The sequence below is a fragment of the Apium graveolens genome, chromosome 7 (assembly GCF_009905375.1).
Source record: "Apium graveolens cultivar Ventura chromosome 7, ASM990537v1, whole genome shotgun sequence".
Classification (NCBI taxonomy): domain Eukaryota; kingdom Viridiplantae; phylum Streptophyta; class Magnoliopsida; order Apiales; family Apiaceae; genus Apium; species Apium graveolens.
The window spans coordinates 250,574,520-250,590,204 of record NC_133653.1 but is presented as its reverse complement, the minus strand read 5'-3'; the positions used below and the strand labels follow the sequence as shown (position 1 = coordinate 250,590,204).

At 38.0% G+C, this 15,685-nt stretch overlaps 1 protein-coding gene and 1 non-coding gene across 2 annotated transcripts; both read right to left on the bottom strand.

Moving 5' to 3' along the window:
* Positions 1–487: 487 nt before the first annotated feature.
* Positions 488–3,357, bottom strand: LOC141670438 (acetyltransferase At1g77540-like). The gene is made up of 2 exons (XM_074476278.1): positions 3,026–3,357; positions 488–800 (listed from the first exon to the last, which is right to left on the bottom strand). The coding sequence occupies exons 1-2, from the start codon at positions 3,254–3,256 to the stop codon at positions 729–731; spliced, it is 303 nt and encodes a 100-aa protein (XP_074332379.1). The 5' UTR covers positions 3,257–3,357; the 3' UTR covers positions 488–728.
* A 3,709-nt stretch (positions 3,358–7,066) lies between these two features.
* LOC141676294 (small nucleolar RNA R71) lies at positions 7,067–7,173 on the bottom strand. Its single transcript, XR_012556892.1, has one exon. It is a non-coding gene; the product is annotated as a small nucleolar RNA R71 (small nucleolar RNA).
* Positions 7,174–15,685: the final 8,512 nt, after the last annotated feature.

Sequence of the window (15,685 nt, the reverse complement as noted above, 5' to 3'; positions counted from 1 at the left end):
TCTCCGATTCATTCTTTCCCTCTTAGATTTAGTAGCCCTTCTAATATTATTAAAGCTAGTATATTACAACAACGATATATTTATATATGTATAAAGTATGTGTACAATCATGTAAAATTTGTATATATTTAATGCATATACACACACTATAAACTAATAGAATAAATCTTAAATTATATATAATTATATATTTCTATAATTTAAATATTATATATATACTTGATTTCGGAATCGGTTATTTTATTTAGAATACGAATAATATTCATTTTTTTCTCAAATACGAATGCGGATTTTTCGAACGTATATCGGATTCTTCAAATTTATTTAACAGCCCTGTGTTTTGGCATCTCCAGTATTATAATTTGAGAAACACGTACACCAATATTTGTATTTGTGATAGCATCAGGTATGGCAAAATTTTGGCAGTGGAATTTTTGTTTTTTATCAGAAATTGAGAAACTTTTAGAATTTACAAATAGAAAAAAAATGAAAAGGTACCATTAAATTCATTCAACTATATCATTAACGTAAAACAAACCAAGCAACTTAATTTTAATCCCAACATTTTAAATACTACAGCAATATCCACAAAAGATACAGACATCTGCAAAGGGATCTTGCCATATGCATATTTTTAAAATTACAAAGAACTCATAAGAGAGTTTACTCATGTTTGAAACTGCAAAGACAATTGTGAAAGAACAATGAATGCCCTCAGCTTTTCAGCTTCACATGTTTGATTTGGTGTCCGCCTTGTACACAAGATGGTTCCAAGATGGATTTCGAGGAAGAAAAGTGTCCTGCAATGACTTGGATTGTTATACAAGAGCAAGAACACATTCCTGTATCAAACTTTGTAGCATAATTGATTGTCATGCCACAGAGGACTACAATCTACTGCCAGAAGGAATAAATATGGCATTCCTAGTGACAGGAAGTAATAATGTAATAACTAAAGCCAAAATACTAATTCCAAACGATTGATCAGCAGTAATTTACTGATGCTCTTTCATGCTTCCGTAAATTTGGCTAGTTTTAGACAGGAAAAGGAAAACTGCAGGTCAAAATTCCCAAGTATACATTTACATAGTGATATAACAGATGTATAAACTCCTTAGCAATGCGCCGATACATTAACTTGAATTTTAAATCCAGATTTTTATAAGCTGATATACTTTTATTAACAGATCTTGATAAATTTGCAGACCTTGAGATTTTAAATCACAAAATTTGCCACTGCTCAAATAACTTAATCTTCTTTACATGACTAGTCCTAGACTTTAGCATCATTAGTTGCAACTGTAACTAATAAAGCAAGACTTTCTGAGACTGCTTCAACGTACGACCCGGTACATATCATCTTTTTTATCATACAAGTTCCAACCATGAGTGTTGTAAATGTTGAATCAAGTCATCCAAGTACTGGAGTATGTGATAGCCAGGAACCTAAATGCTTGGACACTAAGTTGACTAAATATTGTATATGATCTTTCACCTTCGCACTTGTAAAGAGATAAGTTATTAAGCAAACTATCAATCTATTTATATGCATCTGAGATAAAACACGACTTTAGTACATAGAAACAATTATGCCAATAATCTATGATAAAATAAGATGCCATCCTGAAAAGAGATATTACAGCAGAAGATAAAATCATATAGTACCAACTGCACAAGGCAAAATAGTGTACATGTAACATGGATTTAAAAAGCAAATTTGGGTGACTTGCATAATATATAGAGCTTAGGCTGTATAGTTATTGGTAGAAGGGATGATGCAATATAATAGTCCCACTTTAAAACATGAGATACCCTTTGATTGGAATATAAGCCGCAACTCTAATCCAAACTCACAAGTAAAAGTATAATATTTTGATTACCGTACTGGCCTAGTGGTCTTGTGGATGACTTAAATTTGTTGCATTTCTTGCACTTGGGTCATTTGTGACAAACCAAGTTAGATCCCGAGCTCCAGATCATATTAATTACTGAACACACCATAGCCTCTAAGTCACCCAGTTGGAAACTTATGTGTGGCTTTAAAGTCGAACTAGCAAAGGTGCTTGCAGTAAAGCTGTAGAGGGTATCACCAAGACAACCCTTGCCTTCTTCACAACCATGGATTCTACCAAGTATATGTTTGAAAGTTCTACCTCATCTTTATTATAATATCTTCTATGTAATAAACCTTGCTATTCCTCAGTGCAAACTTAACCCTCTTTGTGGTAATACATGAAATCTAATATTTAAAAAACTCAGAGTACCAAAACAACACTACATACTCTCAAAAACATATAATATAGGACATGTTTCATCGGATTGTGAAATGTGGTTGAAACTTTTTATAGAACCAAACCGTCTACATATATAATTCCTGCGGTGCTGACAATTTGACAATTACTATTGCACAATTCGACTAAAAACCTATCTATTACCAAATGAGCAACAAGAATGACAATTCCCGCCAACACAAACATGTTGTTTTAGCCTTAATAACCATGTTAAAAAAACAAAATCCAATAGTACATTTTGTCATTCGCAGATTTTCTACAATTACCAGTGTTCTAAAAGTCCGCGATCAATCGGTGTTCGGTAGGAAATCGAACTGATTAAGCGAAAATCGGGTCAAAATTCGTTTTTTACGAAAATCGGTCAAAAAAAGAAAAATCGGATTAATTGGTAAAAATCGGGTTAATCGGTCAAAAATCGGCCTCGTTGATAAAAATTTGAAAAAATATTTAGAAAAATAAAAAAATTAAAACATATATTAATTTGAAAAATTGAAAAGAACCCCTTTTGCTACATAGTTCATCAACAACATCACACAAAACCCTTCAACAAAACAACCCGTTTTTTTCTTGTGCTAATATTAGTCAGCTCAATTCATATTAATCTCGATAACTCGATACAAATATAAACATACATATATAACAAAAAATCAAGAACCGGGCACAACTAAATGATCAAACAAACAAAACCCACAACAACAAATACCAATTAGAGAGAAAGATTGATGGGGGCTTACAGAGACATAAGAGCAAGAGGGAATAACATATAAAGAATGAGATTGTGCATGATCAAAAGCTGAAACGCATAAGTGAGATGCGAGACCAAGTCCTCTTTTAGAAGGAGGGACAAAAGTATGGAGAATATCAATGACTTTGCCACCATTTGTAAGCTCATAAACTAAGTAGGCTTTTTTGTCTTCTGTCTCAAACTTGTTCTCTTTTGAGTTGTGTACTATCTTGGTTGACATCTTGATCTTGTCAGTTAGTCCCCCTGTTCCAGTTCTTGATTCTCTGTGTCTATAGGTGGTGTTGCATCGTGTGTACAGATTTATTTGTATTTCTTGGAATGAGGTCAAAAACTTTAATTTTCATGAAAATGCAGCGTCAAAAATTTATTTTATTTTTTTGGTCGCAAAATTTTGTTTTTATATTGTATTAAAAATATATATTAAATCTCATTTAAATCTGATATTTGATTTGAGAACTTAATTTTATGAGTTTTTGAAGGGGATACAAGTGTTATTTACCGACAATCAATATGGTAGTAATTTGTTGAAGGGGGTTTGAATACAAACTATGCTTTTTCAGCTCGAACAAATTCTATAAAAAGAATAAAAACACAAGACATCAAAATTTCAGGTGATTTATTTTTAATTTGCCACCAGAGTAATATATTGAAGTAACAATTTGTGTACATTACAAGAATTTCACAGTTGCGTTTTACAGTGTTTCTCTAAGAGATAGTGCTCTTGACTAAACTCTGTTGAAAAACCCTAGTTCTTATTTCTTAGAGACTACACTGCTACTACTTGGTTTACAAATATCACCAAGTAATAAATCTTACTAGATAATACATATCACAATCTTCGAGGTCAGGTCATGCAAGATTGCTTCTTCATTCTCTTTCGCGTGAGTCGTGACAAATTAGGTTAGGTTTTATCTTATTATGCTGCTTCGAATATCCCTCCAATTCGTCATTCATGGAAATTGAATGTTTCTTTTTCTTCACTATCTAAGATCACATGCTCGTTTTGTCTTGGGTCCCATTTTTTAAACTGAGATCTTCTACCAGCCCATATGCTCTGTCAGATTCGACATATGTGTCTGTTAGGTCACTATCAATTGCTATTTGCTACACTAGCCATTGACAGTGTACTTTCCTTAGCCATTGATGAGCTGATTCCTTAGCCATTGACAGTGTTATTTCTTAACCATCGATTATCTCACTTCATTTAAACAGAATCACATGACATTAAGTATTAACAATTCATCATCCTATTCTATGTATCCATTGAGTTGGAGATGACTATGAAAAAAACAGTTACAATATTGATTATCATATGAGATCTACATGAAAAATGCTACACATTTTTATCACAGATAAGTTACTCCACCGGTGGATATCGAACTATAACTTAGCCATTGGTAGCTACGCCTACTTAGTGAAATATTGTGTCATGTGTTTTGTTCATCATCAAAAGTGCACATGATTCCTAACAATTTCCCCCAATTTATGACTGATAGAATAACAGTCATAAATTACCTTCTTGATAATAACAAAATATATAATAAGTAAAATTACTTTGAATAGAGCACAACTACATTCATTAAGCTGCTGGATCTATTAAGGAACAAAAAAATACAAGTAAAATGATAGAAAATACTTTACTTTCTGAGCTGATCATTTTGCTTCTTTATGCCTTAACTGGTTGTAACCATGTTGCCTTTGAAGATAGCCATAAAATGCACTTTTATCTTAATTCTTAATATTTAACATTCCCACGAGGTATTCAAGATAATTATTACTAGTTGCTTTCAGCTGATCCTTGAGCCTGAAAAATCTTCTGCAACCGTCCTGATCTCAGAATTTCATCAAATGATCCGGTTGATGATGACTTCTCTTACAAGTGAAAGGAATAGATAGTTTTCTTTCCAGAGCATCTTTGTCATTCCAGTTATTTCTTTTCTGATTAATTCTGATGAGAACTATTCTCCTGGAAGTACGAGTAAATTGTTGAGTGGCATTTATGATACTTTATAATGCTCAAATAAGTTTTGAATTGATGCGTTTGTACTAAAGTTGTTAAGTGTTTTAACGTGTTTTCTAATATTTTTGCATTTCAGGCATTATCTAGGTAACCAGGTGAATTAGCATTGTTTTGGTGCTAATTTGGTGTCAAGGTGGTGTTGGAATAAAAGCTCGTGGAAAGCCGGATCGAAGCAGCAAGGAAAAAAGATGAAATCTGAGTTTTTCCCAGAAGGACAGCGCGCCCGCGCTGTGATAGCGCGCGGCCGCGCCGGTGCGAAAGTTTTGAATTCTGATTTTAATGCAATTCTAATTGAGAGACTTCCAGATTGATTAGGGCTGCTATATATATTCAAATAAGAACATTTTCATAGGAGAGACGTACCAGAGCGCAAGGAGAGCCGTAAGAAGACCGTTTTAGCACGATTCAACGAAGATGACGAAGATCTTATTTTTACTTGTGAATCTTTGTTTTAAGTTATAACTTGGATGCTAGTTTTCTTATTTCTGAACCTTTTTATTTATTCGTTATAAAGACTACGTTTGTTATACCATGCTTTCATCGGAACCCACGTAGATGATGAGTCAGATTATGGGCTAATCATTGTCGTGGGGTTCTAACGGATTTATTTATGGATTTTTTTAGTTAAATTGTTTCGATGCCTTAGTATGTGGTGATTGTATGATAACCTAGTATTGGTTGTGCGTATTCGTCTTATGAGCGTCGCGAACGTATAAGATAGGGTGTTAATTCTTAATGAAGCGAAAGTGAATTTAAGGATTTAGAACTTGCCATGCTAGCATAGGTTCATGTGTTCGTTATGCATAATTCGTAGGTAATTTTAACAATCTTACTTGCCCTATATAATCAAGATAGATAACTTGTGCTTAAACCTTTATGTTGTCAAATTCTACAGACATATAGGGTCTCAATATAATTGGTGTATATTCAGTTTATATCTCTTTTGTGGATGTCTGGTAGTAGGGTACTCGTGCAACGAAAGTTGGCGTTTATCAGTTTCATGTTGTCTGATTAGTGTCATCACCATTTCATGCTAAGGTTAAGAACAATAAGGCTATTAAATGAAGAATTTAAAGTAGTTAGAATCTCATGTTTGTCATATATATTAATTCAGTCAATCTTATTCTCTTAGTTATAATTGTTAGTTTAATTCTTAGTTATAAACAACCTCTATTTGTTATCGTCTTAGCATTGAATACTAACCATACATTGTTACTTAAGTGCATAGATTCATTAGTTAACCAAGCTAGTCTCTGTGGGAACGAACTAGAAAAGATTCTATACTACTTGCGAACTCGTATACTTGCGTGTATTATTAGCGCGTGTTTAGCGACAAACAAGTTTTTGGCGCCGCTGTCGGGGACTGCAGTTTAATTTATAGTTTATATGCTTTCCATCAGTGGTCGTTAAAGTTCATTGACTCGGACATTGTTACTTATTTGTTTCCTTGTCTTATTTCAGGTACTCTAGCGAGGGTGTATGCATACGCGTTCGCGTACTCGTAAGAGAACACTGGATAAAGCCGAGGAAGAACTTGTGGTGGTTCGAAAGGAAGTTTTTGAGGAAGAAAAGAAGGTAGAAGAAGAAGAAGAGAAAGTCGAGGAACCAGCTTTAGTAGAGATGGGAGATCAAGCAGAAATTCCTAAGGCTTTGATGGACTATTCTCAGCCTAAGATCAATGACATTCAGTCAAGCATCATCAGGCCAACCATCAGGGCTAACACTTTTGAAATTAAGTCAAGCATGATTCTGATGATACATAACTCAGTTCAGTTTGGGGGTTCTCCTACTGAAGACCCCAAAAAGCACATCAGAAAAATCATCGAGATCTGCGACACTTTCAAGTTCAATGATGTGACTGAAGATGCTATCAAGTTGCGCCTCTTTCCATTCTCTCTGAGGGACAAAGCTAAGTGCTGGTTAAATTCTCTACCAGCAGGATCTATCACCTCTTGGGAAGATCTTGCTCAAAAGTTTCTCACTAAATTCTTCCCTATGGCGAAGACTGCTGCAATCAAGAATGCTCTTACTCAGTTTGCTCAACAAACTGGATAATCTCTGTGTGAGGCTTGGGATCGATATAAGGAGATGCTAAGGAAGTGCCCACACCATGGCATGCATGATTGGATGATTATCAACTGCTTCTACAATGGATTGGGTGCTACTTCTAGACCCATGCTTGATGCAGTATCAGGAGGAGCCTTGTAGGATAAAAGCTACGATGAAGCTTATGAACTTATTGAACTGATGGCTGCTAATGAGTACCGGAATCCTTCCCAGAGACTGACTCAGGGAAAGGTAGCGGGAATTCTAGAGTTGGATGCAGCAACTGCTATAGCTGCCCAACTTAAAGCTTTGACGATGAAGGTGGACACTTTAGCTAATTATGGAGTTAATCAAATCGCTAGTGTCTGTGAGCTTTGTGCTGGTGCCCATGAGACTGATCAGTGCGCAATTTCTAGTGAATCAGCTCAGTTCGTGAGCAACTTTCAGCGCTCACAGCAACCTGTGCCAGCCACTTATCATTCCAACAACCGCCATCATCCTAATTTTCAGTTGGAGCAACACTCAGAATGCGGTTCAACAGCCTTATCAGCAGTATCCATCTAAGCAGTACACCCCCCCTGGTTTTCAGCAACCACAATATGCACCGAGACAATAACTCCAGATGCAACAAGCTAATGAAAAATCTGAACTAGAGGAGTTGAAGCTTATGTGCAAAAAGTCAATCTGTTTCTATCAAGACATTGGAAAATCAAATTAGGAAAATTGCCAATGCCTTGCTTAATCGTCAGCCTGGTACACTACCTAGTGACACTGAAGTTCCAGGAAAGAGGGAAGCTAAGGAGCAAGTAAAGGCAATCACTTTAAGGTCTGGAAAGGTTGTAATCCCGAACAAACTCAAGTATTGACTAAATAAGCTAAGGATGAGAAAGAAGTAGAGCAGCAGGAAGTAGTAGTGTAACCAAGGAAGAATACTGTTGAGCACACTCCTCCTGAAGGTAATACAGGGGAGAAACATATCTATCCTCCACCGCCTTTTCCTAAGCGGCTGCAGAAGAAAAAGCTGGACAAGCAATTTGAGAAGTTTCTGGAGGTGTTCAAGAAACTTCATATCAACATACCTTTCGTTGAGGCTCTTGAGAAGATGCCTAGTTATGCAAGGTTTATGAAAGGTATTCTCTCTCGGAAAGTGAAGCTATATAATTTAGAGACTGTCGCTCTCACGGAGGAATACAGTGCTGTGCTGCAACACAAGTTACCTCCGAAGCTTAAGGATCCAGGAAGCTTCACTATTCCGTGTACTATTGGAAAAGTGTCTTTTGGCAGATGCTTATGTGACTTGGGAGCTAGCATCAATCTGATGCCCTTGTCAATCTTCAAGCAATTGGACTTACCTGATCCAAAACAGACTTATATGACCTTGCAGTTGGACGACCGTTCGATTACATATCCGCGAGGTATTGTGGAGGATGTCTTGGTCAAGGTTGATAAACTCATCTTCCCTGCTGATTTCGTAATTCTTGATTTTGAGGAGGATAAGAAGATTTCCATAATCTTGGGAAGACCTTTCTTGGCAACTGGCCGAACCTTGATAGATGTGCAAAAAGATGAGCTCATAATGTGAGTGCTGGATCAGGATGTAACTTTTAATGTGTTCAACGCTATGAAGTTTCCTACGGAAAATGAGGAATGCCTAAAAGTGGAGTTGGTTGATTCTGTGGTTACTTCAGAACTTGATCAATTGCTAAGGTCTGAAGCCTTAGAGAAAGCCTTATTGGGAAATTCAGATAGTGAAGATGACGAAGGTGAAGAACAATTGCAGTATTTGAATACTTCTCCCTGGAAGAGGAAGATAGATATGCCTTTTAAATCTCTTGGAATGGAAGAATTGAAAAAAGCCCCTAAACGCCTCAAGCCATCTATTGAGGAAGTTCCCACTCTTGAGCTTAAGCCTTTACCCGAGCATTTGAGGTATGCATTTTTAGGTGATGCATCTACTTTGCCTGTTATTATTGCATCTGACCTTTCAGGTAGCGATGAGGAAAAGCTTCTGAGGATTCTGAGAGAGTTCAAATCGGCAATTGGCTGGACTATTGCAGATATCAAGGGAATCAACCCTTCTTATTGCATGCATAAAATTCTGCTAGAGGAAGGTAGCAAGCCTACGGTCGAGCAGCAAAGAAGACTTATTCTAATCATGAAGGAAGTAGTGAAGAAGGAAATTCTTAAGTGGCTAGATGCAGGGATAACCTACCCTATTTCTGACAGTTCATGGGTTAGCCCGGTTCAATGTATGCCAAAGAAAGGTGGTATTATTGTGGTAGCAAATGAGAAGAATGAGCTTATTCCTACACGAACAGTCACGGGGTGGAGAGTTTGAATGGACTACAGGAAGCTGAACAAAGCCACTAGGAAGGATCACTTCCCTTTGCCCTTCATTGACCAGATGCTTGATAGATTGGCTGGTCATGAGTACTACTGTCTGCTGGACGGCTATTCGGGTTACAATCAAATTTGTATCGCTCCAGAAGATCAGGAAAAAACTACCTTCACTTATTCATTTGGTACTTTCGCCTTTAGACGAGTTTTTTTTGTCTGTGTGGTGCACCAGCCATATTTCAGAGATGTATGATGGCCATCTTTTCTGATATGATTGGCCAAAATGTGGAGGTGTTCATAGATGACTTCTCTGTTTTTGGCGATTCTTTTGATGAATGCTTGAAAAATCTTGGTTACATTCTCAAGAGGTGTGTTGAGACCAATCTGGTTCTCAATTGGGAGAAATGTCACTTTATGGTGCGTCAGGGCATTATTCTCGGGCACAGGGTTTCTAGTAAGGGTCTAGAGGTGGACAAGGCCAAGGTGGGGGTCATTGAGAATCTTCCTCCACCTATTTCTGTTCAGGGAATTCGCAGTTTTCTTGGCCATGCGGGTTTCTATAGGCATTTCATCAAAGATTTCTCTAAGATTTCAAGGCCATTGTGCAGTTTTCTAGAGAAAGATGTTCCTTTCAAGTTTGATGACGAGTGCCTTGCAGTTTTTGAGACATTGAAGAAGAGTTTAATCACGACACCGGTCATAACTGCACCTGATTGGAATGAACCTTTTGAGATGATGTGTGATGCAAGTGACTATGCAGTTGAAGCAGTTCTTGGGCAGAGGAAGAACAATATATTTTATGTGGTCTACTACGCTAGTAAGACCCTAAATGGTGCTCAACTGAATTATACTACTATGGAGAAAGAACTTTTGGCTATTGTCTATGGTTTTGAGAAATTTCGATCTTATCTACTTGGGACTAAGGTGACAGTTTTCACTGATCACGCTACAATTCGTTATCTCGTCTCAAAGAAGGACTCAAAGCCTAGATTGATTAGATGGGTTCTTTTGCTTCAAGAATTTGAACTAGAGATCAAGGATAGAAAGGGGACTAAAAATCAAGTCGCTGATCATCTCTCGCATTTAGAGAATCCTAATGCTACTTCATTGGATAAGACATTGATAAATGAGTCTTTTCCCAAAGAGCAGTTGTTTGGAATGCAAGAAGAAGAACCGTGGTTTACAGACATTTTGAACTATCTTGTGAGTAATATCATGCCTCCCGACTTATCTTACGCTCAAAGGAAGAATTTTCTACATGAAGTAAAGTGGTATATGTGGGATGAGCCATTTTTTTTTTGACAAGGTTCTGACCAAATCATCAGGATATGTATTCCTTACAGCGAAACGGGGGGGATCTTGCGAGATTGCCACTCAACAGCTTATGGAGGACATTATGGTGGAGAAAAGACAACAACTCATGTTCTTCAAGCAGGTTTCTTTTGGTCGGCCTTGTTTAAAGATGCTCACCGGTTTGTTTTGAAATGTGATCGATGTAAACGTGTAGGTAATATGTCTAAGAGGGATGAGATGCCTCTTAATGTGCTTTTAGAGGTTAAGGTCTTCGATGTTTGGGGAATTGACTTCATGAGGCCATTTGTCTGATCTTGTAACAATCAGTATATCTTGTTGGCAGTTGATTATGTGTCAAAATGGGTTAAAGTTAAGGCGTTGCCATCGAACGATGCGAAAGTGGTGCTTAATTTTCTTCACAAGCAGATATTCACAAGGTTTGGAACTCCAAGAGTCATAATCAGTTATGAGGGGTCGCATTTTTACAATCGCAAGTTCACTGCTATGATGCGAAGGTATAATTTAAATCATCGCATTGCCACGGCTTATCATCCTCAGATAAATGGTCAAGCTGAGATGTCTAACAGAGAGATCAAGCGTATCTTAGAGAAAGTTGTGTGTCCGTCGAGGAAGGATTGGTCTTTGAAGCTTGATGAAGCTGCTTGGGCGTATATAACAATATATAAGACTCCATTGAGAATGTCTCCATTTCAGTTGGTCTATGGTAAAGGGTGTCATTTGCCTGTGGAGCTCGAGAATAAAGCATATCGGGCTTTGAAGAAATTGAATCTTGACTTGGATGCGGCTGGAAAGAAGAGGATACTTCAATTGAATGAACTCGACGAGTTTCGACTTCAAGCTTATGAGAAAAATAAAATGTACAAGGAGAAAGTCAAGAGGTGGCACGATCGGGTCTAGTGCTCAAATCATTTGTGTCGGGGCAACAAGTTCTTTTGTTCAACTCTCGTCTCCGTCTTTTTCCTGGAAAGTTGAAGTCATGGTGGTCAGGGCCCTTCATAATCAAAATTGTTTTTCCACATGGAGCGGTGGAAATTTTTGAGAATGATTCGGGCCCGACATTTAAGGTAAATGGTCATAGGTTGAAGCATTACTATGGTGACATGGAAAACCGCGAGGTGGTTAGTGCCATTCTATTGTCCATTTGAGTTCAAAGTTCTACGTCGAGCTAGCGACGTAAAAGAAGCGCTTCTTGGGAGGCAACCCAAGTTTTTTGTACATTAGTAGGTAGAAGAAGCAAGAAGAAAGGAGAAAAACACAAAAAAATCAGAAAAAGAAAAAAATTCAGGGCCAACTCCAGTGACCAAGCGCGCCCGCGCTGATCCAGCTCGCAGCTGCGCTGTTTTTCCAGAAGGTAACCGCGCCCGCGCTGATCTAGCGTGCGGTCGCGCCGGTTTTCCAGAGAGTGAGCGTGCCCGCGCTTGCGTCGGGTCCGTGTTTGAAAAAAAACAGAAGAACGAAGAAAAAATCGGTATATTTACTCAAAAATCAATTCCAACCCGATTTTTACTCTTCCACATTCCATAATTCCCTCTCCAAATCAAACCCATTATTCCCACAATTCCCACAATCAATTCCCACTTCTATTCCTTATCAAATTCTCACCTCTCCACCTATAAATACATACACTTATACACAACTTATCCACCACATCACAAATTCTCAAATACAAATCTCTCTCAAACACTTAACTTTTATTCTCTCTTATTCAATCCCAATGGCACCGAAGAGGCAAAGAACGCAAGTTAGCAGCAGCACCACCGATTCTTCATATGCGGGTGGTGTGAGGCCAAGGTTTTCTACTCCTGAGGCTGAAGAGGAGTACACGAGGCTTATGTCAAAGCCTATTGCTAAGGAGCGAGGTTTTCTGCCATCAGGGAAGGATGGTAAGCTGTTGAAGATGATTCTTGAGATGGGTTGGGTTCCTTTTAGTGAGGTTCCCACTGTTGTGCCCATGAGTGTTGTGCGGGAGTTTTACACTAACGCCAAGGCGGAGAAGAATGGCTTCACGGTGGTTCGAAGGAGGACTGTGGAGTATACTGTAGAGGCTATCCGGACGGTGATTGAGCAGCCCGCGAGGAAGGTGGGTCAGGACACTTAAATGATAAGACTCCCGAGGACTTCAACTTGGATCTGATGGTTGTGACTTTGTGTGTGCCTGAGACTCACTGGAAGTTCAAGAGGGGCACTACTGATTACTCCATGTTCCCTGCGTCATGCATGAACAGGTTTGCACGGGCTTGGAACTCGTTTATTTATGCTAACATCATGCCAGCTTAGCATGTGCATGAGATTACTGTGGAGCGTGCTCGTCTGCTGTGGGGGATTCTTCAGGGTGATTACATTGATTTGGGGATGGTGATTTATCATGGGATTTTGAGATTCTTGAGAGGAGGTACTACAGGTGTTATTCCATATGCGTCTGTGGTGACGAAGTTGTGCGTGGCAATTGGTGTTCATTGGCCCGCACATGAGCAGCTTCAGCTTCCCAGTGCTCCTATTGACAGTTCTACACTACACATCTTGGTTGAGTGGGGAGGAGGTAAGCCTGATCCCAAGGGGCTTGGGTATTCATATGATCATCTGCCAGGTGGTGTGCCCATGGATCAGGCTATTGTGGGAGGATCTCAGCATGCCCGTAGAGCAGCTTGGAGAGCTCAGTTAGGAGAGGATGCTGGTTCGTCGCAGCAGCAGCAAGAGGCAGCAGGAGCAGATATTAGAGCTGGTTTGAGTTCGACGCAGTATAGGCGTCTAGTTAGGAGGATGGATGCGATGCACGACATCCATAGCCGGTTTATACACGATCTCACCCATGCACTTGGGACAACTTTCAGAGCCACCGGTGTTGACATGCAGTGGCCAGTTTTTGGTGAGGATTCTGTGTATCCGCCTCCTGATACAGCTGACACTCCACCGTTGAGGGTGATGATTCTGATTCGCAGTAAGTATGCATGAATTCCTTACTATTACCTTCATTGAGGACAGTGAATATTTTAAGTTTGGGTGTAGTAGTTGAAGGAATATGTTTTTGTGTGAGTCACGTATAGTTGCATATTCATGATAGTTTAGTACATATAGTTTGCATATTTTGCCAAATACTTTTTTTATTTTTGATAGTTTAATATTAGTTTGTTCATATAGTTCATGCATTTGCATTATAACATGATCCATTAGATGATTTTTCCGATTAATGGGTGATATTGATGCTAGTGTAGTGATGTCGTATTTAGTGATTTTGAGTCTTATCGAATTAATTTGCATGCTAGAGACAATTGTATTTCACTAAGTCTTACAGGTTGCTAGAGTGCTAGATCATGGTCATGGTTTGTTTATTTGTCGAGGTTTAATCGCTTGTTTATATTTAGAATTTAGGATATTCTCTTAATAATAAAAGACATGGATATTTAAAAATTGGAGAAAATTGGATTTCATTGCTAGTTATGTGGCTAGGTGTCAAATGGCTAGTAGCCGACTCATATTTATATGAGTAGTCTAGGGTTAAATGAGATGGAGAGAAACACACTCATTCAGAAATTTGTAGAAAAAAAAGAAAAAAAAAGAATAACTATTATGTACAATTGATCACGAGTGGGCTCTTTAGTACTCGAGTTATTAAGTTCTTAGGGGACTTTGTGCCTAGTGACCTAAGGCTTTTATAGTCTCGGATCCGCTAACCTAACGCTCGCTACATGGGTACTATTGTATAAGTCTTTATTAGACCTCACTCATTGCACGATCAAATAAGCATGCTTGTGTTATTTTGTTGTGAATAAAAGCGTGAATCTATGTTAAACTCCTATATAAGAATTGAAGTGTTATAAATTATTTTGAGTCTAGATTTTTTTCTATTTATAAACTTGCGATTGTTTTGATAAGTAGTGAGTCAAGATTGTCGATCTAGTTGCGATAGTATCTCTGTAAGCAGTTGCACACATGCACTTATTTGATTTGTATGTTGATTTGTGATCTTTGATTGATCTTTATGCGGATAACTGCATTTGCTGAGGTGTTGCTTGTTGATTGATTTAGTTACTCTATGGGGATCGTTGCATTCATTTAGTTGCATTCATGCATATTTTTATTTCTTTTTGAGTAATTGGCAGTTTGTACCCTACTATTATTTTCATTTTTCCGATTTGGTCCTGTATTATTTTTCCTGTCAGTTTGCACCCTAAATAAATATTTTCGCTTCTTTTGCATCCCATGGTCGCTTTTCCATCCAACTGTGTGGTTAACGTTAACGGGAATAGGGGCATTTTAGTCAATCACTAATTAAAAACAAAAAAACAAAGTAAAACAAACCAAAACAGGAAACCGTAATTAAAAACAAAAGAAACTCCACATCAACGACTCTCTCATTTCCATCCCCAAATCGAAACCCCTAATTTGTGAACCCTAGGCATCTGTGAGAAAATGAGAGGCCGTATGCGAGTAGTAAGTGATGATAACTTGAGAACAATAAGTTGGAATGAAGTTCCAGAGGATTATTGGCTGCAAGTGTTGGACAAAGGAGTTGAAATCCCGGTGATTGAAGCACCAAGAATCGAAGATGATGCTGAAATACCAGAATATGGGGGTAAATTTCTATTCCAAGTCTGGTTATAGTGTTTGTATAGTGTCGATTAAACCCAATATGTTTGCATGCATGATTTTTAGGGTTTCTATTGTTTATTGAACAATTGGTGGTCCCTAAATACTTTGTCATCTAGTAATTTCAGTTATCAGTTATACAAGTGGGGTTATTTTGTCATCTGAGTTTTTAGGATTTTTTTTGTCCAATTCGTGTTCTTTTTTAACTGTGATAATATGCTTATGTTGCGGAGACAGAGAACAATGATTCTTGGGATTGGTTTATTGGTCTTCTGAAAGCTGACTTGCATATGGAGCATGAAGGAGCTTACACCTTCATCTGTGACAGACAAAAAGGCTTGGTCA

What these genes read in the sequence shown, in the direction of transcription:
- LOC141670438 (XM_074476278.1), bottom strand. Translation starts at nt 3,256, where the DNA reads ATGTCAACCAAGATAGTACACAACTCAAAAGAGAACAAGTTTGAGACA. An exon ending in CCTCTTGCTCTTATGTCTCT is followed by an intron (nt 801 to 3,025) that starts GTAAGCCCCCAT and finishes AAGTCATTGCAG; the next exon opens with GACACTTTTCTTCCTCGAAA.